This window comes from Triturus cristatus, chromosome 4_1 (assembly GCF_964204655.1).
Source record: "Triturus cristatus chromosome 4_1, aTriCri1.1, whole genome shotgun sequence".
In the NCBI taxonomy this organism is placed as follows: domain Eukaryota; kingdom Metazoa; phylum Chordata; class Amphibia; order Caudata; family Salamandridae; genus Triturus; species Triturus cristatus.
In genome coordinates, this window is record NC_140585.1 from 809,361,099 (window position 1) to 809,387,646 (window position 26,548).

General features: G+C 46.7%; 1 protein-coding gene across 2 annotated transcripts in view; it reads left to right on the top strand.

The window, feature by feature from the left end:
* WIF1 (Wnt inhibitory factor 1) overlaps positions 1–26,548 on the top strand; it is a 310,473-nt gene that overhangs the window by 198,730 nt on the left and 85,195 nt on the right. For both annotated transcript variants that reach the window (XM_085653433.1, XM_085653432.1), the window contains exon 7: positions 3,821–3,916. In XM_085653433.1, the coding sequence (XP_085509559.1) occupies positions 3,821–3,916 (96 nt within the window). The remainder of the gene's footprint in view (positions 1–3,820; positions 3,917–26,548) is intronic.

A 26,548-nucleotide genomic window follows, 5' to 3' on the forward strand; every position in this document is an offset into this window, starting at 1 on the left:
TACGGGCCCTAAATGGGGTCTGCTATGTCTGTGTTGGTTTTTCTCGTTGTTCTCATCTCACTAAGTGGTTTTACATTGTTCATTGTTTACATTGGGACCTTAAATGTATATAGTGATGGTTTTACCACAAAAGTAATATATCTGCACCCAGAGAAGTACTCTTGAATGGGTGCAAATGTACTACCTTTTAGAAAGCACAAACAGTGGTAGTAGAAGGCTTGAAAAGCAGCACCAATATTAGGTTTCCAGGCATACTACAGGCAATCAAACACCCAAAAGGTGATGGGATGAATGCATATAGTCTAACCACTTGCACTCGCCATAGTTTTTCAGCCACTGCTCCATTCTAGACTGAGGCCCCCTATTGCAAATCAGTACTGACCCCATGCCTCATAGGAGCAGTCCATCCCAAACTATGGTCATCTCACACATCCACCCTACGGCCCACCACTTTTTTAGTGGGAAATTTGAGATTCATCCTGAATCTCACTGACAAAGCTATGCCCCTTGTGCCAACTGAGTGAAATAGGTCATCTGGGTAATCACTAACATCGTCCAAAACGAAAGTAAGTGGCTTAATCCACACAAAAGGGCACCCAGATGGAGAATGAGCATTCCAATGGGGGTTGAGTGGAGTTTTACCATCCCCCTCCACTGCACGAGCTCCAAGATGCCAATTGCTGACTACTAATAGTCTGTGGTGCTGGCAGAGAAGACCCAGAGGTTTTACCCAGTAATGAAACACTGTGCGCCAGTGGTGAGAGCCTGGACATTAGCCAAAGTGAAGAAGCAGAGTGTGCCAAATTCCACTGAGGAGGTAGAGGGCGGCCCTGCTGGATGATGGGGAACTGAAGAAAGGAGAAGTTGGATGCAGAGTCTCTCAGGCATCTTTATATGTGACTGACAGTAGGCCCCAGCATGGGTCATACAAGACAGAATAACAGGACAAAGGAGATAAAGCACAAAAAGGTAAAAGACAAGTGCAATTTTTTTGTATCCCCAAAGCCTCGGGCTCAAAGGAAGCAACTATGTAGGATCAGGAAAGCCCGGCTTCCTGAGAGGGACTTTGACGCTAGGGGAGGTGGTGCTGATGACCGTGATGCATAGGCTGCAAGAGTCCAACAGTCAAAGTGACAGGAAAATGGTCTCAGAAGACCGGTCTCTGGAAGATAAAAAGCCCTGATTGGGGATAATGAGGTAGATATTAGCAACCCAGACAAGAGTGTTGTAACCTTAGACAAGGGAGCGAAGGAAGACAGAGAAGAATCAAGATAAAGAGATCTTTTGCAGCAATGTGCCATCATGGGTGTTTCATCTTTAGAAGACAAGCTTTCCATGCATCACCTTGTTGTTGTTGCAGTTCATGCTCCAAGTACAACAGGTATGCCCAGACATGGGTCCCATGCTCAGTATGACATAGGACTCAAGCTATACCTCACTGATGAGATCTAAGTAGGTTGACACCGGTCTGTGATGCTTGTGGTCACTTCTAGAGGGAACCTTGCCTGGCACTTCGGGACAAACTGTTTCCATGAGGAGAAGGGTGGTTTCTGATTTGTGTAGAGTGGCTTGTTGGGTGAAAAATGATGAACTGGAATGCAGATCTGAGCGATTGCAGTGGCTGAGATTAATTCAAGTATTTTTATCCAGCTCTTTGTCGTTGCTGCTTTTTAAGCCCTAAGTGCAACAGGTATGCCCAGACATGGGTTCATTGCTCTCTGTGCCATAGGAGTCAAGCTATACAAAACTGATGGGACCTAAGTAGGTTGAAACTGGTCTCAAATTGTTTGTGGTTCCTTCTGGAAGGTATTTGCCTGGCAGCTTAGGACGGATTGTTCCCATGAGGAGCAGGACTGGTACTGATTTGCATAAGGTGGGCCTTTGTCTATAGTGTCATGGTGGGTAAAAAACGATGGACTGGAATGCCACTCTAAGCATTGCCGGTGGTTGAGATTAATTCAAGCATTCCATTCATCACCTTGTTGTTGTGGAAAACAAGGTGGAGCATCTAAAGAATGCAACAAGAGGCACCAACCTGAGAATCTTAGGAGTCACCACCCCAGTACAAAAAAGAAGACCACAATTAAAACCTTTCAGTTGGGTGCGGTACTAGGCTAAAACAACAGATAGAGGTCACGAGGATCACCAGAATCCCCTCTAAGGACCATCTGTGAGGCGGTGCTGGAGTGGGGTCTCTGCTAGAGGAACTTTCTAGTGCGAAGAACAAAGTTGCTGACCAGAACTGCTGCCAAGAGTCCCGACTTTCGCTTTCCTGGCCAGTGGGTACACTTCTTTTGAGACCTGAGGCATGCAACATTAGAAAAGAGGCAAGAGCTGCAGCTGCTCAATGTTCAAGAACGATTTACTTGTTAAAGGATTTGAGACCTCATGTGGTTCCCATCTAGGCTGAGTGTGAGCTATGAAAGGAGTCAAATCAGTTTCACCCAGCCTAAGGCCACCCATGACGTTTCTCAAATCTGTAGTTATGATGTATGCATGCTTTCAGAACGGTAGTGATGCCAATGCCATGCTCGCTCTGAATTTTAAAGAAGCTTTGGACATGATCTTCCATAAAGGTGGAAGTGTCACAGGCATTCTTACGCTAAGTAATGGAGGTGACAGGACATGCACTCTAGAGCCAGTGATGGGTGGTAGACAATGCTTTCCGAGAAATATGGAGCTGCTCCTCAGAACGATGGAGATAATTGAGGCATGCTCTCCAAGAACTTTAGGATACCGTGGACAAGCTATCGCAGGAATGCGACGATACAGCACCCATCCTCCCTTTGAGGTGTGAAAATGGGAACATGCCTTTGCTGGAGTTTGAAGATGCGGTGGCCTTGCTCTCTAAGAATTATGAAGATGCCAGAAACACGCTCTCAAACAGCTGTGCAGATCCTCTGGGCATCCTCAGGACTGTTGCGACGCTTTCGATATACTGTTTCAGAATGTGGAGATGCACTGGGCATGCTCTGCCTGAATTGCGGAAATGCCTTCGGCCTGCCATTTAAAAATGTGGCGATGCTCTCCGAGATCTGAGGACATGTTTTGGACATGCTTTCTCAAATCTGTTGACATGCTGTGGGCATGTTGTGATCTGATGAGATGGCGGTTCACCCGTGGAGGCCTTTGATGATAGTGTGGAGGTGAGTACTGAGTGACCGTGGGATTTCAGTGGCTCTGCACCTGCCTCCCAAGTGTTGTAGCAAGTTAGACCCTCAGCTCCTACCCAATATGCGCCAGGAACTGCTTCCTTCATCACAAATAGCAGAACCCTGATGTAGTGAATTCCTCACTCCAGCACCAGGGCGCTAGGTCCTTTCCTGGTGCATCTAGTTTCAATGCAAATGATCCCAAAGTCCGCGTGTTACAATAATGCAAGAGGCTTGCACCTAGTCCTGAAAAATCGCACAACATTCGTTATTGATTTGAAAGCATTTAAGACACCAAATACATAATTAAAGATAAATGGTAATACGTGAAAAATACAATAACAGGTCATTTGTTTTCTTTCAGAAATACGTAAAGCTAGCGGGGTGAATGCACATGTGTGTAACATTGAGTCCTGGGGGTTCAAATCCGGGCAGATCAATCAACTCAGCGTTTTCATATTTCAAACTTGATACAACGGGCGTCATGATTATTATATACTTATATTTTCTTCGAAAGATTTGTAAATTGCCAGGACGTTCGGGAGGACAGGGGGTGTAAAAAGAGAAGGGGACGGAGTGTCCTTCACATGAGCATAAGTACAAGGGCATGCTTTAAAAATACTTCCCCCTTCTTTCTATTAAATATGTGTGTTTTGTTTTATTTACAGCAAACTGCACAGCAACCTGTTTGAATGGCGGGACCTGCTTTTACCCCAGAAAGTGTGTTTGTACCCCCGGCTTCGAGGGAGAGCAGTGCGAGACAAGTGAGTGCCCGCTTCCCACTTTCACTTCTTCCACTTGACTCCAGCCTGCGCGCGCTCCCGTGTGTACTCGTGGACTAGGGTGACATGTGTCTGTGTTGGTTTAAAGTCGTACTCCATATTCACACCGTTGCTTCAAAGCGTTTGTCCAGGAGATCAAAGGATTTGACCATTTTCAGAGGTTTGGCATCAAAGCCAGCCACACATGTTATCCCAAATCAATGGGAAGGCGTGCTTTGAAGCCCGGCCGGCTGGCACACTTTCCGAGTCAGCTGTTGGCCCACTGATCAAACACAGAGGCGAGCCATCTCACTCCACTGAAGACGAGATGAAGGCAACGGTGGCCAGGGCTGGCTGGTGCCAGGCGCTCCCCTTCCACAGCCAGGCCGACTTTCAAACTCTTTCATTCGAAGCGCAGGTCTGCGCGCCCGTACCTCTGGCACCGCTTACGGAGTCACCGCAGAGTGGCCTGGGTTTCAACACTGCAGGCGACAGTCACTTACGCTTGTGATATGAGGTGTCAGTTTCAACGTGTTTGTACGACACGAGAACCAACAGCAGTGCCGGCCCATCTGAACGATCCTTTTGAGGCTTATTTACAAGCCCCTTGCGCCACTTTTTGCGTCATTTTTAATATGGGAAAAATGACGCAAAAGTGGCGCAAGGGGCTTGTAAATCTGCCCCTTGGTATTTCCTATTCCAGGTAGTTTGAGTTCCATTTCTAAAGAAGATCTGTGTATTTATTCAGATACTTATATGAAGTTATTTGAGCGCTTTACATTAGCACCAGTTCCATTGCACAACGTCTCGTGCCTACAGAATGAACGTGAACTTGAGTAATGTTAACTGATGCTCATGTGTAAAGCGTTCCAAAACCATCGGTCTATTTCGCGCTAAATAAAACTGCATAAATAAATTAATAAATACATTAATAAATAAATAAATATAAAAAAAACCACTACCAATAGATTCTCTTTATTGATAGTTTATGGGCGGCTCAGTGGACTACGGAGGAGTGGCTACAAAGGGTACAGCTGGCACAGTATCGACTCCAGACTTGTCAGGTTCCGAATGTGCCACGATAAAGGTGGTGTGATGGGATGAAGTCAATTTAGGACGCAGTAAATGACTGCTGAGCCACATGATAGGTGAAAAATATTGGTTCGGAGTGTAACAATGTAGGACATCCTTGAGTCCAACTTCTGATGTGAGTAAGATGGTACAGCCTCGAGGGAGCATTAATAACACAGTAAAGCACAGACCAGAGGGTGTCAAGTAGGGTTGGGTTACGCAAAGCTCCACAAAACGGTAAAAAGTCTCAGCGAGTACGCAAAAGTTCAGCGAACATGCGGAATTGCTTGTTCCGCCCGTTCGCGATGCTTTTTTCTTGTTCGCGAACGCTGTTTGCGTGTTCAGGGAGAAATATCTCGCGAACACGCATTTTGAAAGTGTGAAGAAGCAAAAAATTCTGCGAAGCAGCAGATCGCAGAATTTTTGGCAATTCCGCATTCTCCGCAGAACGCGAAATTACCCAAATTCCGCAAATTCCGAGAGCAGAACGGAATTTACCGCCCAGGCCTAGTGTAAAACTGTGGCTGGTTGGCCTTTGACTGCTCTAGACACCATTTTTGCCGGCATAGCACCCATCTGTTGCTGAATCAGGCTTTACATCAGGAGTACTCACGAACATTTTCCGAAGGGCCAAAAAGTTTGGTCTGTGGTGTGACTGAGGACCACATTGATGCCAGCAGGGTGGCTGTGGGGGTTGGGATGTGTAAGGTGGATGTAGGGGAAGCAAAGCATGTACATCTAGTGGCTGAATTACACAATGTGAAACCAGACAACCTGGGATCAATCCCATCTTCCTCACTTGACCAAATTGTGTGATTCTAGGCGATTGTTTTATTTCACTTTTCCTCCTTTTTCTTCATTATTACATATAAGAGGACCTTGAAATACATGAATTCAGGATGTGCGCAGTATGAAACCTTTTCTTGTGTTTCATTTAATAAAGGATAATGTTGTCCATGTACAACAGTAACCCAGGCCACCCAAAGGCTGCACATACAACTGACTTCCCTCTTAGTTCACTATTGGCATTCTTGTCAGGATGGGTGAAAACCTAAATATTTCAATATTCATTTTTGAAGACTATCACTTTTGAAAAAATACTTCTCAATGCAGTGATATAGCATGATGTACTAAGGTGAAACCGTCTTAAGAGACTTTATCATATTTGAACTCGTGTTACCAGATGGCTTCAACAATGAAGGTATTCCTAAACTTATGAGGTTCAGAACACCCTAGTTACTTTCGTACTTTAACTTCAATTAACCTCTTAATACATTTTTGCTCCTTTATTTCACATCTTTTTAATGTTAGTGCTGAGTCGAGTAAACAACAGCCGAGTGCTGCTGTTGACCAGGGGCCCGCATTTAAAGGCCTGGAGTGCTGCATGCAGCCCCCAGGCCGTACTTTGAGTATCACTGCTTTAGAGGCTTCAGGGGAAAAGGTGTGGGCAGGTGGTGTAGGATGATGATGTTAGTCATAGTTGTAGGGGCTGGTGGGAAGATGGTTTGACTGATGGTGCAGAAGAGTGGTGTGGGTGGTTTGAGTGGTAAGTGTGGGAGAGTGTTGTGGACAGTGATGCCAATAACTTCTGTATGGAGGCACCATGTGTAGTGAGTCTCCGTTTATGCCATAGTAGCCAGCCATTTCATTAGGGTATATCAAGCTGATACTAAAAGGATTTGCTTTTCACTTCCTCCTTCTCTCCTTCCCTAATTTTAAGTCAAGCCTACAAGATAGTGCAAGTTGTCTGGTGACTAGAGACCTACGTTGGGCTTACTAAGAACTTTCAGGGACTTACAGCCCACCCATAGATTACCGTAGGATGGCTTCATTGTCACTCTCTTTATCTTGCTTCTTATTCAATGACTTCATTTGTCCCAGCGTGTCCATCTTGTGTTTTTCCCCACCTCTTTACCATCCCTGTAATTGTCCTGCTTCTGTCCTTCCACTGCTCACTTTTAGGGAACTTTTTATCTTGTTGGTAAAGCACTCTACTAGAATGTGTGTGTTTTTCAGCTGTCTCCCTCATGTGCTTCTTTTCTCCCATGGTCTGTATTGCTCTCTCTGGTCTGTGTGCATTTTTTCCTGCTCCCTTGCGCTCCATATTGCACTCTCCCTCATGAGATTCAACCCTCAACTCATTTTTTTTCTTCCTCATTTCTTTCTAACCACCCTCTGTGTTGCTCCCTTCCTTGTGCATTGCTTTCCCTCTCCTCACCCCCACCTGTCCTTAATTTTACGCTAGAACACCCCCTCCCCTGCTTCTGCTCCCTTGACTGGCTTCTCTATTGCTCTCCTTTATTACCCCATGCAGTCTTATGTTTAAATATTTATTTTACAATTGCAAGGCAGCACATTGAAGCCAGCCCCTCCACTTAAAATAAAAAGCATTGGCATAGCCAATAGGTCTCGCTTTTGGGACCTTATAAGTATTTAGTTATGCAGCACAATATCCTTGGTACAACAACATCAACTGTTGCATGGCGAAACACTTATAAGGTCCCAAAGGCGAGACCAATTGGCTATGCCAATGCTTGTTTATTTTTACAAATCAAGCATTACTTCAAGTACACAGCTACACACAACAAGCATCTAATGAGGCCCCCCCATTACAATTTCTTTTGTTTGTTCTATAAAGATTGAAATTGCATTTGAAATTATATATATCATATATATATAAATAAAAAAATCTATGTACGATTACACACTGTACTGAATATCTATATATTGATTTTTGAACGTTTTGTATGTGGGACCTCGATGTTCATTTGAGCTATTGTCGGTATAAGTGAGATGTATGAATTGATGGTGTTGTATGACTTTGGTGTGAGTTTGAGAGTGTGTTGTGAATGACTTTATATGGGACCTTTCTTTGTATTTTGATTCATGTTGTTGCACATATAACTCTTTGTTACTTTTATGCATTACTATAAATTGTGTCCATATTATTATTTTGGAACTGATCAATTCTGACCGCAATATAACATGAAAAATAAAATCTTGCTTGTTGGTCTAATCAGAGTGTCAATGCCTCAATAGATGATACTGTGTACATATTGAAACATACAGGTAGAGAAATATTCTTTTTCTTAGTGACACACAACAAGCAAGGCTGAGTCCCAGAGAGGAAACAAAAAACCAATCCGTGCTTACAGCCTGAACGGCAGCAAACACACCCAGCGTCAGAGCTCTACCTACAGAGAGAAAATACTGTGTCCAGTACAACAGATGCTGGGCTTCGAGTCCTTTGAGGTGAAGGACGGCCTTGGTGCAAACAAAACAAAACTGTGAAACCGGAAGGCAGGACAAAATCTCGCAAGTGTAAGGAAACGCACACGAAAAAAGATGGGAAGAAGAAAGAACGGGTGACAGGAGGAAAAGAAGGAGGAATAAGGGAAGGATCGCAGGTGAGGTAAAAAGGAAGGCAGGTGAGGGAAGAAGGAAGAGGGAATATAGAAAAGACAGACGGAAGAAAGAACAGACAGAAGGAAGGAAAGAGTGAAGGATGGAATAATGGAAGAGAGGCTGGAAAGAAAGGTGGGAAGCAAGGGAGCAGGGAAAGGAGAAAGAATGGAAAGTCCGGGATCCTGGGGCAAAAAATGGAGTGGAAAGGGGATACTATGGAGGGACAAATAGAATGAGGGAAGGAACGACAGGGAACGTGAGAAGGAAAGGGAGGTATGTGAAAAAGGTAGGGCAGAAGGAAACATGGAAGGTAGGAAGGATGGATGGAAGAGGGAAGGTAGGGCGGGGAAGACCAAGGGAGGGGGAAAGAAGGAAGGTGGGCGGACAGGGAAAGAACCTAGGGAGGGACAGAGAAAGGGGGCAAAGAGGGAAGGAATAAAAGGAATGAGAAAATAATGGGGCAAGAGAAAGAAGGAAAAAGAAAAGGACGAGGGAATTAAGAAGGCGAAGGTGAAAGAACAAAGAAACAAGCACAGGGGTGAAGATGCAGTTAGGTACGGGGAGAGAAGGATTAAAGAATATAGCTTCACATCTCTGCACTCACAGTCCTGTCACCCTTCTTATACATGTGTGCGAATTTATAAAATATATTTTCCTCTGATGCACCACGTATGGTAATTAGCCCACATTTTCCCTGCACTTAGCTACCGTCACACGCTCTCACTCAAAAATCAAGGCCTGTATACTCTACAGATAGGGGCCACAAGCAGCCAGACCTGGAGCTCTATAAAGCATCAAGTCAATACATTGAAGGCAGGATGTACAGGAAACACAGAAATATACAGGAAGGTCACGAAGAGGCGGACGAGGGAGGGTCCCCAGAGAAGGACAGGGGAGTTGAGGCGCATGAAAGCAGACTCTGCTCGCTGAAGCGAAAGTAATTTGCATCTCTGTCAGATTACTGCTCCAGAGGCAGCCTGAGCCCCCATAGTGAAAAGTGGGTCAATGGAGATTGTAAGAAATGCAATCCAATGGACAGGGGCGGAGGCAGGAGAGTGGAGGGGGTGTGGCGAGAGACGTCAGAGGTGGAGAGGCAGAGACACAATAACTGATACAGATAGCCAGAGAGGGTGAATTAAGTACAAGCTGGGGCCAAGAATTAGAACCTCGTTCCCAGTGGCACTATTAAATCGAGATCCGACTGATTGCGTAAAAAACGGGTAATATAATGTGGTAATATCGAATGTTTTCATCCATTATGAGGTGCGAAACTCGAAATGTGCGTTATTAAGTTTATTATAATTGTAGGTTAAAGGACTGGGAGTTGAACAGGGATCAAAGACGCAGAGTATATGGGGGAGTAAACAGGGGGAGAAAGTAAAGAGTCTGCCTGCCGTCAAAGTGAAAGTGATCACGATAACGGGCTGTAAGGGTGCCCGCGAGCGATGCACTTAATGAGCCATGACGGCTCGTAACTGTGCGCGTAACCGCACGCTCTAGACCACAGAAAAAGCTGTGGTCGGCTCTTTAAAGCCCACTCACTAAATGTCTCGCCAGAGTAGCGCATGCGCTGGCTCAGGCGAGACCTAAAAATGCTTTCATACTTCTTCATTTACATTTTTGTAATTTACTGATCCATCTCGGATCCAGACATTTAAAAAAAATTACATTCACATAAGTTCACATTTATCATTGTACATGCATACAACTACAAAATGACAATGTCACGGCCCCTGGAGGCTGCATTATTGAGCCTTTTATTGTTTTGGTCATGTTGTACAGCATTGCTAAAAAATTGCTTTTTTTGCAGCTGCTGTACAGCATCATCAAAAGCCTTGGCAAACGCATTATTTCCAAAGCTCAGACCTATTAGCTATGCCAATGTTTGTTTCAGAAAGATGCAGCATCTCATATATTAGGAAATAAACATGTTATCTTCATGGGCCTTCGAGGTGGTATGAGCTATAAGCTGTGGCAGTGGATGCTCCCAATAAGGCCAGGGTGCTGTCCTGTTGTGGGACCTCATCTGTAAAGATATTGCTACTGTACCTGCTGCAGAATACAAATGAGATACTGTGCAACCAGAGCCTTTACACTCGTGCTTAACTGTGCCTGCTCCTCCAGGATAAAGAGGAGGCCCCTGAAATCCTCTTCTGCAATGTGCATCAAAACAAAAGCACACACATAATGCATCCATTCTTGCTATATACTACTACAGGAACTAAAAACCCAAAGGGAAACTAGCTTTGGCAAAGCCAATAGGTCTCAGCTACGAGAAAGCTATTAGCTTTGTCAATATCTTATCTACATGTTGTACAGCAGCGCGACAGCTGTGCATCATGGTTGAAAGTAAAATAAAATGCGCTATGACGCGACCAGCACTGGCAGCGTCGTAGCACATTTTGATAAATTGCTGGCAGGACGGTGGGCCACATGGAAGGAAGGTGTCGGATGGATAACATGAACAGCCGAGGGTGAGGAAATAAGTATTATGAGACAGCAAGCACTGCCCACATCATAGCCCTTTTTAGGTCTCGCCTGAGCTATCGCGTAAGCGATGCCCTGCGAGACATTTAGTAAGGGGCTTTTGAAAGTGCTCCCAAATGCTGCAGGTGGATCAGGTGTCAGCCTGCATGATCACTTTCGCGGCTGCTTTGATGTTCTCAGTGAGCCGCGCGGCCACCGAGAACATCAAAGCGGCCGCGAAAATGCACACCATTTGCCAGCCTGGTTGCCTCTCTCCGCCTTAGTGCGCGCGACGTGCCCTACCCCCTCCCTTATCCCAGTTCCTGCTTGTTTTGAGTGGAGAATCCTGCTTTTTAAGCTAATATTTCTCTAAATTCCCCTACTAGGTGTTGTCAGATGTTGGCACGTATTCCACTCATCCCTCCCCCTTTCTTAATTCTTCTGCCGGCCTCACGTGACCGGCGGTGCCCCTTTTCTCACCTACCATTATTGTGCTGCCCCCCCCGCTCTGCTCCGGTATCCGTCCTTCCAACGGGTTCGGGGGATTCCCCATCTCTAGCGGAACCAGGGGGCATGGCTCTTATCACGCAGTCGATGATGATAGTGCTGCCAACTGGTGCCTTCCCGCTGATGCAGCGCTGCGTCCAGCCGCTTCGGGGCGCTAGAAGCAACGAGGTCGTCTGCGCTCCTTACAAGACCGACCCCTTGCTGGGACACAGGTCAGCGACTTAGCAGTACAATTAAATGCATTGAAGGCAAAAAGCTTAAACCTTTAAACCTCAACGCTTTTGCTTTCTGGCGGTTACAAGAGCTGTGTCGTCTCATTATTTATTTTGGGGTGTGAAGAAGACGCACCACCCATGTTTATTAAGAAGATGGTGATAGACACATGATTGGTTTTCTGTCAAAACGTTTTTTAATACCTATATTGACTAATATTTTCATATTTTTATTCCACTGGTTTCCGTTGCTCGAATAGCGCTTCCGGCGCCATCCGATTACGTCACGGGGTCAGGGATGCCATCTTGGTATGTCTGGAGAGGTGAGGGCTGGACCTTGGGCGCATCACTCCATCATGCCTCGGGCCTCCCTAGCATACCCCTCCGCGCTGCCCTTTTAACGTCATTGTTTAATGTGTCTTTCGTGCAAGTGATCGTCTTTGTTTAATTTAGATTTCTGTTTAAAGCAGACATATTTTAATGTAAATATTAATCAGGTATTCATTATTTTTAGTGTAGCTACTTTCATTATTTTAGCTAATATATATATATAAATATATATATTTTTTTTATTTTTTTAACTACATTGACTTACGTATGTAATCAGTAAATTTTGAATCATTATTTATTTACATTTAATTTTTTAATTTTCTTTAAATATACAGTTTCGATTTAAATTACATGACTATTATTGCGGCTGTTGGGGGTGTTTGCTTTGTGTTGTCTTCCACAATCTCCTGCATCCGCTTTTTCCTTCTCTCTCCACTCCTTTACGTTCCTTTCTTATGCTTCTCTCTCCTCTTTTCTGCACCTTCCTCTTTTCTGCACCCTCCTCTTTTCTGCGCCTTCCTCTTTTCTGCACCCTCCTCTCTTTCTTGGTCTCTGCCCTCTTCTTTCTGTAACGTCTTCCTACCCCCACTCCTTTCCCAGATTGCTTCCTTCTTTGCACAATTACCTTCTCTTCAGCTTTCTTCTCTGCTTCTTTCTACTGTACTTATGCACCATTTCTTTAATTTTCTTGCGTTCGACCCTGTTTCCTATTTTAATCCCATCCACTGTCTTTTCACTTCCCTTCTTTATTACTTTATTCTTTTCCCTACTGGCTTCTGCTGTACCCTAGACACTGCCCACCCTCTGATTTCTTACTCATTCTTATTGCCTCGCTGAATCTCTCTTCTATCCATCTGACTTCTTCCGGCTTTCTTTCTTCGCATCGCCTCCCTTTCTATCTCTTCTTTGACCCGCCCTTCATTACCTTTAATCCGTTTGTTTGTTGAACTTGTCTTTGCGCGTTTCTGCCTTTTGCCTGTAGTTTACACTCCTCTTTATCTTATAATTTGTCCTCTTCCCTTCTGCACTCTTCCATTCCTTTCCTCTCCTAAATGCATGCACCCTCACGTCCAGTTCTTTAAACTTCCCTCTTTTATGGCCTAATCTTTTTCTTCTTTTGTACACTTTTCACCTCTCCCTTCCTTCACTGTTCCCCCTTCGTCATTCCCTCCCTAAGTCATCTACTCCTGTGTTCTTCCCTCCTCACCCTCTTTGTTTCATTTTCTCTAGCTTACCATGCCTCATTTTCACTCTTTTCAAAATGCATACATCCAGGATATTTACTGTAGGTGCGCTACATCAGCTCTGACTACACTTCTCTGGCATGAAATACAACAAACCTCAGTTTCTTTACCTTCCCATCCCACCACAAACAAACACAACCACTCACACACAACCACACACAACCACACACAACCACAATCACACAAAAACAACCACACACACACAAAAACACACACACAACCACACACACACACAACCACACACAACCACACACAAACAACCACACACACACAACCACACACACACACACAACCACACACACACAACCACACACACACAATAACACAAACGCACACCCACACACACAACCACAACTCCACACACAACCATAACAACACTCAAACACACACAACCACAACAACACACAAACACACACAACCACAACAACACACACAACCACAACACACAACCACACACACAAAACAACACACACAACCACACACACTAACACAAACACACACAACCACTCACACACACAACCACACACAACCACACACAACCACAACCACACACACAACCACACACACACAACCACTCACACATAAACACACACACATAACCACTCACACAACCACACATACACAACCACAACCACACACACACAACCACAACCACCTGCACAACCACACACACAACCACACACACAACCACACACAACCACACACACACAACCACACCCACAGCCACACACACACAGCAACCACACAACCACACATACAACCACACACACACACAACCACACACATACAACCACACACACAAATACACACAACCACACACACACACACAACCACACACACACACACACAACACACACACAACCACACCCACAGCCACACACACACACAATATCCACACAACCACACACACAACCCCACATGCAACCACACCCACACAACCACACACACAACCACAACCACACACACAACCACACACACAACCACACAACCACACACACAATTACACACAACCACACAACAACCACACACACAACCTCACACACAACCACACACACACACAACCACACACAACCACCACACACACACAACCACAAGCACACACACAACCACACACACAACCAAAAACAACACACACAACCACAATCACACACCTAACCACACCCAACCGCACACAACCACACACACAACCACACCCACAAATCATACAACCACACACACACACAACCACACATACACAACCACACACACACAACCACACACACAGCCACACATACAACCACACACACACAACCACACACAACCACACCCACAACCACACACCCACACCACAACCACAACCACACACACAACCACACACACATAAACACACACATAAACACACACAACCACACACACACACACACAACCACACACACAACCACACACAACCACAATCACACACACAACCACACACAACCACACACACAAGCACACACACAACCACACACACACAACCACACACAACCAGACACACAACCACAACCACAACACACAGAAAAACAACACACACAACCACACACGCAACCACACACACAACCACACACACACAACCACACACACACACAACCACACACACACAACCACAAACACACACAACCACACACATAACCACACACACAACCACACATACAACCACACACACACACAACCACACACAGCCACACACACACAACCACACACCCAACCACAACCACACAAACAACCACAACCACACACAACCACAACCACACACACACATACAACCACAAACAGTTTTTTGGGCTGTCAGCATAAATACGCTGTCACCAAACACGATGAACACCTCTGGAAAGTTTGGGAAGTCACCCCCAACTTTGAAACCACTTGCTGTTGTAGAGTGCGTGCTGTACACATGGCAATACCTTGACACAGCAGACTGTTGCAAATAATGCTCTGAGCCTCGGAGGCTGACAGACCTTAGTCTTTGCATTAGTTCACCCCGTTTTGGCGCTGCATGAAAACAGGGTGCCCACTGTCCAGCATGAAGTGAGATATTGTGATCGGGGCTGGAGATGCTATTTAGCAATCTGCTTAGAACATTGTGTTTCATTTATGGCATTAAACATAAAGGAGCACTGGCAACGCTGATAAAATGGATTTCATTTTGAGTAGTGACTAAAACTTAAAAAAAGCCTGCAGTACTGAAACAAGCATTTGCAATGCAATAGGTCTCGCATTTGCAAAAGTTTAAGCTATTGGCATTGTTCATGACAATGCCTTTTTGATCTATTTTATAAACAAACACATAAATAAATGCCATTATCATTTACAATGCCAATAGCTAGTGATTCATTATTATTAGCAATGCCAACTGCTCACATTTTTATAAAGTGAGACCTATTGCATTGCAAATGCTTGTTTTTGTTTTGTTTATTGCGAGGTGGGAGGCGAATGGAAAAACGGAGAGCCAGGAAGTGGGACGCAACACGTTGGGAGGGGCTTGGGATGCAACAAGGAGAGAGGGAGGCCGAGTTGGGGGGCAACACAGACAATGAAGGTAAGAGTGAGGGACTGGGAGCAAGCACAAGGACAACAGAGAATGGGAGGTGGGTGCCAGCAGACAACTCCGGGTGGGAGGGGCTGTGACAAGCAACAACAAGGACAACAATGAAGGGAAGCAGCGAGGGTAAGTGGGTGCAAGCAACATAGACAAGGAAGAGCATATGTGGGAAGCAAAACGGACAAGGGTCAGGTGAGGGCAAGCAACACAGATGAGGGAGGGAGGGTGGAACACAGATGAGTAAAAGTATACGAGGGGGCAGATGAAAAAGACACAGTCTGGTAGAGTGCTTAAACTCAAAGGAAAAAGTAGCACCTAAAAAAAAGAGCAGTGGAAGGACGCAAGTAATGCATCCATGCTTCAGGAGAGGGACAAACACATGAAGAGGAAGGAAGCATATGGGAGCTGACCTGTAAGAAGAAAGCAAATGAGTGTGGCAGTAAAGTCAACCAAAGGTAAGCAATGGGTGTCCCATAAGCCCACAATGAGAAAACAATGGTCAATGTATGAGATAGCTCATACATTGTGAGGCGAGTCCTAGCTCTGGACTTGATTTAAAATTCAACATGGGTGGGACACAGGGGGATTACATTTTTCATGTGGGGCCTCAAGTTATGTGCCCCAAACCACAGGAACATATTGCATGCCCATTCATAGTAAATATGAGTGTTTATTACGCATACCACTCCACCTCAAAGGTAGTATTTGGATTTGTAAAATTTGAAGACCGCTTTCACAGTGGTCATTGCATAACATGCTGTTTTTGGACAAAAACATAGTGTGTAAGACTGTAGGTATAAATAGTGTGAGGGATGTAAACTATTTTACTGTAGGATTAGGAGCATTCTTCGGGATGGTACACATACCAGATAAAGCATGCTTAATGCTTTTAAAATGAATTGAAGTAAAATAGTAAAAAGGTGATGAAATTATTACGAATGGAAATCTAAACCATTGAGGATTTTCCTTTAAGCAGCCATCCTTCTTTTCTAGGTAAAGCAAGCCATCTTAACAAAAAATGGATCAATTATATGACCAGTGTCATGTGGTACTCACTACAAAATTTTACAGATGTGTGCCTCTTGAAGCAGAGGTATCACTCAGGTTACATAAATGATAACCGCAAGCCTTAGGACCAGTGTCATGTAACCCTCACTTCCAGATGTTACAGGTGTATTTTTGTCTGAAATCATACAAACCGCTGCCAGTACTGAGCCTCTAAGTATTGATCTAAAATATACTATTCAAGAAATTAAAGGTACGCTCCCATCAAAGGCAACTGGCCAGGACAAGATATTAAGAGACCTTTAACTTACATAACCAGATTTCTGGGCTCCATACATTAACACATTATCTAATGCTATTCTAAATGGACCATAAATACCACAAACCTGGAGGGGGTGACGGGTGGTTGTGGTGAAGCTAATATAAGCCTCATCTTTAACAAGCATTGGCTAGCCAATAGGTCTCGCCTTTCGGACCTTATGTGTATAGCCAGAACTTTTGGCTATGTTGTAGAGCATTGTAGCTGCTGTTCATCATGTTGAAATGTTATAAGAAAAAGTGTTAAGCATTTTTGTTACCTTTATACAAACAAAGACAACATGATTAAAAAAAGATTTTAACATAAAAACTGTCTTTCAGGTTTTTTTTACTTGCACTGCTGGCAACTTCTTCCTTCCTGTTGTCATGCTTGTTTGTTATATATTTTATTTGTTATGGGGGAGTGGGACATAAATAATGGGGGAGTGGAGGTTGCAAAACAGTAATTTAATTAGAATACGAGCAGCGGACGGACACTAGGGGGGAATCAACAGATGCTAGATACCAGAGGTAGACTGACGTGATGCTTAGGTGATGCTTCGGTGGTGCGCTGATGCAAAATGGTGGTGGTGAGTGATGCTTGGTGCTCAGTTGATGCCACTATATGGTGTGGTTTGGAGGTGCGTTGTGGATTGTGGAGTACTGGAGTTAAAATATGTTGTTTGGTGAGTATTTATGTGGTGTTTATTGGAAATGTGTGGAGTTGAATTGTGTGGCTGGGAACTGTGGTGTTAAATGAAATTATGCTTAGTGAAGTTGTGTCATGGTGTGGAGTGCATTTATGTTGATTGGTGGTATGTGGCATAGAGTGCATTTATGGGGTTTGCATTTATGTTGCATTGAGTAGAGTGTAATGATGTGGCGTGTAATTATGTGGCACAGTAATATTATGTGGACTGTATTTATGTTGCATTGAATAGAGTGTAATTATGTGACGTGTAATTATGTGGTACTGAGTGGCATTATGTGGAGTGTATTTATGTTGCATTGAGTAGAGTGTAATTACATGGTGTGTAATTATGTGGTACTTAGTGGTATTATGTGGAGTGTATTTATATTGCATTGAGTAGAGTGTAATTATGTGGCACTGAGTGGTATTATGTTGGGTGTATGTATGTTGCATTGAGTAGAGTGCAGTGCTTCAGGGTGAGAACTTCTCACTACAGGCACATAGAGGCAAAGAAATGAAAAAGTGTGAGGGGGATGGGTGGGGAGAAAAGAGACAGTATTGAAACACAGAGGATGAAAGATAATTATTACCATCATCATCATGTTACTGCAGCCAGATGAAGCAGAAATACACAGTAACAGAGGAGCTCATGTGCCTGGAAATCATAATCAGGATGATCGCTCAGAAGAAGCAGCAACAGAACAAAGTGACAGCAGTTAATGAAGCTATGGACGGTTCATCCAAAAAAACAAAACTACCTAAAGCATTTGGTGCGGCATGGCTGTTGTGGTGTGCAGGGAGAAGAAAGTACAACATATGTGAAGTTTCCAGCGTAGCGGAAGTCAGACAAGGAGAGGTGTGGCGAAGGGAGGCACAGGAAGAAACACCTTGTGACCATGATGCACCATGGTGTGCAGGAAGTTTCTGGGTGGGGGTGAAGGATGGTGGGGGACAGATTGAGTGGTGACAGGATGGTGCCCAAAAAAATAAAAACACCATAACAAGAACCTGTGACTGATCTCATACCATTATGGATTGGTGTTCAGGCTAGATGGAGAAAGAGATGAATGGCAGCAGAAGACAATGAAAATGTTACAGCCACCAAACATGTGGCTTAAAGCTGGATGACTGAATAAGTGTATGCGTAGGATGCAAGGTGGTAGCATCCGATACACAACAAAAAAGAAAACAAAAAAAAAAGAAATTTGATTGTATCAGAAAGGGGGTCGGAGAAAAGAAGCAGCCCACAGGAAGAAACAGAAGTCTAGCTCCTTGTCTTAACTGCAACACGTTCTGCAAGCCAGAAGCGTGGTGTGTGAGGGGTTGGCAACTTTTATGGGAACATTTGAAATGAGTAAAACCACAGGAAGATATCCAGCGTGTTATGTGAACTGAAACACAACTTTAGAAACTTAAAATAATATGCCAGATAAAGTGAGAAAACATCCTGATGAAACAACCCAAGTTAAAGCGACCGTGAAGTTAAAGCAGCTGCGCCCACGTGTGAAATCTGACAGATTGCAAACTGCGCACTGCTGCTCGTAGCCATAGGCCTTTTCACACGCACGAGCGTGTGAAAAGTCCAGAGCAATTCCAAGAGGTCGTTTTACTAGAGCAGCGCATGCGCTGCTCTAGGCTTGACCTAAAAATGGTTCTAGAGAAAATCGAATATATACCCTCACAACGCATGCGAATACATCGCATGCAATTACAACGTGGTCGTTACAACAATTGCGTTTTTAGAACGCATACCCTTACATCGCAAGTCATTACTACGACTTGCTGTAGGCGGAGCGCTGAACTTAGGAATAGTATTATTTACTATTCCTACTCCACTTTGCCAACAGCAGGGTAGGTGTTGGATTCTAAATCCACCCCTACAGCAAGTGGTACTAATGACTTGCAATGTAATTGTATGCGTGGTAACAACGCAGTCGTTGTAACAACCACGTTGTAATGGCACCGCATTGTGGAGACAGCATTGTAAACGCTGTTTCCAGAGAAAATCTTGCTAATTATATGCCTAACAGCCCCCTAGAACAGCCGCAATGTGTATTCTTTGTATTGCGGCATGTGCTGCAGGCTGAAGCACACGCCACAATACAAAAAATAAATCTGACATATCCCTGCACTATGTTTCAAGCACTATGCGGTGCCTGCCACATGGTGCAGGCTTATGTTGGGGGGCACCATGGGGTCCCCCCAGGGCTGATGTCGGAGGGCCAGTGGGGGCCCGTTACAGGCCCCCAAGTCACTTTCCACCTGCCTTTTCATGGCGGGTTGACTGCCATGAAGCGTCCGGTGGAAAGGGACATTGTAATCCCTACGGTGGTACCTGAACAGGCACCGCCGCTATTGTGGGGATTGCAGTCCCTCCAATGCACCAACAGGCTCCTTGAGCCCATCGGATGCATGGCGGTTGGTCTATCCACCCACCCTCCATCCGTCCACCATCAAAATGTGACGGGTGATCATGCATGGTCCGATAGCGGTGGGACCGTCACCGACAGCGTGACGGTGGCAGTCACCCCACCATCGTAATGAGGCCCATAATGACAACCAATGAAATCTATAGACAGGCTTAAAAAAGAAATTAAGCACGATAAACTAGATTTGGTTAGGTTTTTCTGGATTCTTATGCTGTGCATTATTCCGCCATTTAGTGGTTAGGTTCGAAATTGCCTATTTCTTCTTTTTTCTTCTATTTAGGTTTTGCTTGTACAGTGCTTGCCCTGTGTTTGTAAAATCTAATGTTTTTAATATAAATTTAAAAGGGGCCTCACTTTCCTGACTTTAATTGGTTCTGTGCTTGCCCCTTACTTTTCCTCCATTTCTATTGGCTGTAGCATATTTCTCTGCATTTACCAATGTTTTTTGGGTGTTGTCGACCAACGATTTGGTGGTATGCCCGTCCCCTGTGTGACATCAGACACCACCCCAGATGTTCCTGTCCATAGTTGCCATATTCAGATTCTTTTTCCCCCCATTGGGTCTGGAAGCAATGGAGGGGCGCGAAAAGTTTTTGAAGAAAACTCGAAAATATTATTGAATCGCCAAAGACCATGAATGAGAAGACGACAATAGTGAAGGGGACCCTTTTCCTCTCCTCTCCAATGGGGGACTGTTAGAAATGGGATTTCTGGTTGGCTAAGGCTTGCGCCAAAGTCAGGCAGAAACCACCACTCTAGTCAGGGCAAGGAAGTTACACGCCAAAGATAACCCCTGCTCACCCCCTTGGTAGCTTGGCACGAGCAGACAGGCTTATCCCTGAGGCGATGTGTAAAGCGTTTGCGCGCGCACCCAGCAACAACACCCAAGGCCCACCACAAAGGAAACTCCACACAAGGTATTATATAAAAATAACCTTTGTATTATACACAACACATTAGATAAAAACACACACTTTACAATGTGCTAACAGGCACGGGCAGAATTTACAAGGGATTATATATACAGGGGACAGGGCCACATGGACCACTGTCAGGAATTAGCACTTTGTAGAAATAGCAGTTAGAACGTAGGAATAATATTTTAGAACATAGCACATACAATCACTGTAGCACTAAAAATAGCACATGTAGCACACAACCAGTAACTACTGGTATCAGAACGTACCACCTACGCAACCCTAACCACCTTTAGGAATACCACGCAGGGAACTAGGACCTCACTAGTACCACCTGTACTAAGGAGAAAACAACCACCTAAGTATCACTCTACCTGTAGGGGTCTAAGCACATAAACACAGGATGCATAAAATACATTTAGAGGTGTAAACACAATTCAGGACAGAAAACATCATGAAGGTATTGCGCAGGCGCAAAAAGGACATGTATGAAAATCACCAAGTGCCCTAGGGGAGGGCACAACACAAGATAACTGTCCGCAGGCCAACTGGCCTCTCTGGGCGCAGAAATACCCAATATACAGCGATATCAGGGAGCGACTATGCAGGCTGCGCAAGCCAGGCGCACAAGGCACAACCTAAACGTGGCAGCTGCCCACTAAGTGCTGGGCAGCTGTAGGGACTGGGGCCTGGGCACCTCTGGGCCCTTAGAACAAATATGGCGTGCCTTGGAGCCCCCCTGGGCTCTGCCAAAAAGAATGCCCCCTGTTGGAGTCCCTCTGGACTCAGAAAAGCGAAAGGCTGCCCCACAACGTTAGAGTCCTGCGCAGGGACTCGAGAAGTGATGCCCCCAGACGTTGGAGTCACCTCTGGGACTCAGAATCACCAATGAAATGCCCCCGAATAACGTGGGAGCCTCGTGGGCTCTCAAACAATGTGCCCCTGAGAAGCGGGAGAGCGCACTCGCGCTTAAATGCTGGCCCCGTCGTTGGAGCGCCTCGCGCTCAGAAACTAAGAAGACTGCCCCTGTATGTTGGAGTCCCACACGGGGGACTCTTTCACAAAAAATGCCCCCGGAGCCTTCACGGCTCTGGAACCAAATGCCCCCGTCGTTGGAGCCCGTTCGGGGCTCGAGAGTGAGTATGCAGGGCACTTGGAGCCTCGCGGGGCTCACAGACAAGGATCGCCCTCCTGCGGCCCCCACTCACCTCCGGGCTCCGTCGTCTGTCACGGGACCGGCAGCACTCTGATCAGGCAGCCGCGACGCTGCTTGGACGTCTCCGGCGGCGTTTCCTTACTCGCGGGGCTTCCCTCAATCCGGAAGTCCCGCCCACGGAGTCCTTGCCTTCCGGGTCGCGCTGGGCAGCGGCCCGGAGGGAATCCTATGCGCTGCTCGGGCCGCGGCGGTGATTCCGGCAATAGTTTCGCGTCGCGGGGTGGGCACCCGCGACGTAAGGGAAATGAACGGGGTGGGCACCCGCAACGTAAATGATCAAATAAGCGGGGTGGGCACCCGCTAACGCACCACAATGCCGGGTGGGCACCGGCCTCCAGAATAAAGCGCTCCTAGCGCTACGACGCCAGTGAAAGCGCTCCCAGGCGCTTAGGGGCCCACATAAAGCGCTCCTAGCGCTATAAGGCAAATGAAAGCGCTCCCAGGCGCTTTGGGGAGCAGGAAAGCGCTTGCAGGCACTTAGGGGAACACATCCAGCGCTCCCAGCGCTATGAGGGATCCAAGCAAAGTTCTTCCCTGCATGCAGCAGGGCAGGGGTGGGGGGCAAGGCTGGACCCAGAGCCAGCTCACTGGGCCTCCAGGCAGGGAGGTAGTCCAAGTGGCGGTCCTCTGGTCCAGCAGCAGCAGCAGCAGCCCCCCCTCAGGTAAGATCCTGGCAGAGAACAGTTTCTGTGGGGACACAGCCCCATTTTTATACATGCAAACCCTTTGTTCTGGGTTCAGGGTGAGGGGGAAAACCAGTCGCAGCTGGTTGGGGAGCACCCTTGATGTGCTCAGCCCCTCACTCTATTCACTGGAAGGGCTAGGGTCGTCAGTCGCACCACAGGGGGCGGGGCCAGCATTGTGTTTGGAAAACCCTGTCCTATTCAGGACCCAGGTGGACTCCTCCCACCCATCTAGCTGCTGATCTCCCCATTCACCACTGGGTGACTCATCCTGACACTGGGGAATCCCTAGCCCGTCACATGACATGACCAGCCAATCACGCGACAGACACACTGCACACAGAAGTGCCCACTTCTAGAAGTGGCACTTCCACACTAGGTACATACACGCCGCACACATCATCGCGCAGCATTCACTCCCACGAGTCCGCACATACCAAACTCGGGCCTGCACACCCCACGCATCAGGAACTACTAGGGACACATACATTCCCCATGCATTCCTATGGGAGGGCAGGCCTATCTCACCACATGCACTCAGAGCACGCACGCACTTTACCCTGGGACACAGGGAAAGTGCGCAGAAACCAAACAATCACCACACCAAGTCATCAGTAAAAAGAAAAAAAGTTCAGGGGTGAACCTGCCAGAAGGGCCAAGTCCAACACAACCCCCTTCCAGCCAAAACGCAGGGCAGCCCAATCACCACCGTGATGGACTTCCCTGCTTGGGGCGATAGAACACGGACGCGGGCCCGCAACTGCAGGGACACCCTCCGGTTCTACGCCACGGTGAACCCATGGAATTCTTTCTAACACCACTGTCTGGACCAACTGGGCTACCCCACTGGTACTCCCAAGCTGTCCGCGGCCAAGACCAGGCCCTAGGCCACCCAGGTGCCACTGGTCTTTGCCTAACCACAGAGTGGGGGGTAGTAACCCCTGGCACATAGCGGCCATTCTCCACTCTTCCTCTCTGAAAGACAGGACTAGACTGCCACTGGTTCTCCAGCCTAGGCTCTACACCCTCAGGCGGACCAGGAGTCTCAGGGAAGACTCTCCTCCCCCTACCTCTTCTCCTAGGGTTCCTCCTCCTCTGGCGAGGGGTACACCTAGAACGCCATTCCAACCCAGGGTTTAACCCCTCAGGTTGTACCGGGGGCAGAGGTGGGCTCTCCCACCCTCTGCACCCCCTTCCAGAACCCTGCTCCCTACCAACTGGGGCGGTACCTCTGGAAGAAGAACTGGTCGGGACGCTGATTACAGACGTCCCACCCTTCAGGTCAGGCTGATCCCGAACCTGGCCTTCCAACCTCCGGCCTAGAACCTTTGGTGGAATAATTGCCTGGCACTCCAGGACTTCTGGGGATCTCCACTCCATCCCCTTGAGGCTATCAAATGACACGTATGTCGAGCGACTGTCTGTCTGGCGCTGATCTCCCGTCCCCTGTCCACCTGACAGTGCGCGGAGATCCCCCAGAACAGAAGTGGTGTCACCCTGGTCACTACACGGGAACCTAGCCCAACTGGGAAGTCCCTGACCCACCGGCTCTTCCACTGGGGAACTCATCCCCCAATCACTCACGCTGGACTCCTGTACCCTCCCTACCGGAGCAGTACCGCCAGACTCCAGAACCACAGGAGTCCTGGTTACAGGTGCTCCAGGTCCTCCACTCACTAAGAGATCTTCCTCAAGTGGACTAACAGGACAGCCTAGGTCCCCAACTTGGTGTTCCCTCATGAAACCATCCAAGTCCTGAGGCAGGGTTTCGGGCGTCTGGGGACCCTCGGTCACCCCCTCACTCCTGCTCCACTGAGCCAGGCAGTGAGCCCCTACACCCTCCTCGCTATCCTGGGACCTAGCTGGGCTACACTGAGCCTCCTCCACCACGCTGGGCTGGAGGATCTCTGACCCACTATTGTTGGAATCACTCACTAATGACACTAGAGAACCTCTGGCCCTTTCCCAGCGGTCTGCTTCCTCTGCAAGTTCAAATGGACAAAAAGAGTTATACCTCAACAGGTGTTGGCGCAACCCTGGAGAACAACTACTGAGCATCTGCTCCTTGATAATCATATTTAGTACTCCATCCAAATCCTGCTCCGGGTTAAACACCAACCAGTCCACCAGTGCATCATGACATTCCTCCACAGCCTCCTCCCAAGACTGGTGAGACAGCTTCTTACTGCCCCTGAACTTCAACCTACATTCCTCCTCTTGGGAACAAGGTACCACACTCGGGGGACTGGGACTCTCTGTACTGCACTTTATATCGCTGCCCCCCCTGGACTCCACCCTCACTGGGGAATCCAGAAAACTACCACTATACTCAGGGGACAAGGAAAGGGATGAGGCGCTATCTCCTACGCTGGACCCAGCAAGGGACTCCCTACCTACGGGGTCCTCACTCTCTACTGGAGTCCAGGTACTGTCATCTTCTTCTAAATCTTCAGGGCTCCCCACGGACCCACCACCCTCCAGGTGTGAGGCCCGGGCCCTTTCTTCCTCACTGCGCTCACGTTCCCATTCATCTGCTTGCCATCCAATCATGTAGTTCCTCAATTCGTACACAGTGTCTGACTCGCTCACCCCTATGTTTCTCTCTCTACAGAACCTTTCCAACTCCTGCATACTGTAATAAACTAGATCACTGAGATCAAAAGCAGGCTCCATTCTGGCAGACGTTCTAGAGAAAAGATCACACAGGGAACCTAGGGGTCTGAGCTTAACAGGAGTACACAATTCACAAAAAGATTCAGCAAGCTCTCTAACCCAGAGAACTCACACTCACTTGCCTAGTGCCACTCACCACTCATCCACACACAACCCTCCCCTCGGACTGGTAAGGCAGTTTCTACCACCCCTGATTCCTCAACCTGACCACCACGTGACACAGGTACCAACTCTGGGCGCAGGGCGGGGGACAAATGTACAGGACACTATTACGCTGCCACCACTGGATCCCACCCTCTGGTGAATCCAGAAAACACAATGCACTAAGGGGGATGATCTACCCTCCCGAGCTAGGGACACCTAACTCACAGTGCACAAAAACACATTTCCAAGGAAATGACAATTAAAAACAATTTTAAAACAATAATCCCTATACCATGTGATTTATCTAAATGCAGAGTTTTGTAGTGCGGCCAGTTGCCGCTGTGGTACAGCGCAAACGCAAGTCCAAATCCCACCGCTGATCACCAATGTTAGAAATGGGATTTCTGGTTGGCTAAGGCTTGCGCCAAAGTCAGGCAGAAACCACCACTCTAGTCAGGGCAAGGAAGTTACACGCCAAAGATAACCCCTGCTCACCCCCTTGGTAGCTTGGCACGAGCAGACAGGCTTATCCCTGAGGCGATGTGTAAAGCGTTTGCGCGCGCACCCAGCAACAACACCCAAGGCCCACCACAAAGGAAACTCCACACAAGGTATTATATAAAAATAACCTTTGTATTATACACAACACATTAGATAAAAACACACACTTTACAATGTGCCAACAGGCACGGGCAGAATTTACAAGGGATTATATATACAGGGGACAGGGCCACATGGACCACTGTCAGGAATTAGCACTTTGTAGAAATAGCAGTTAGAACGTAGGA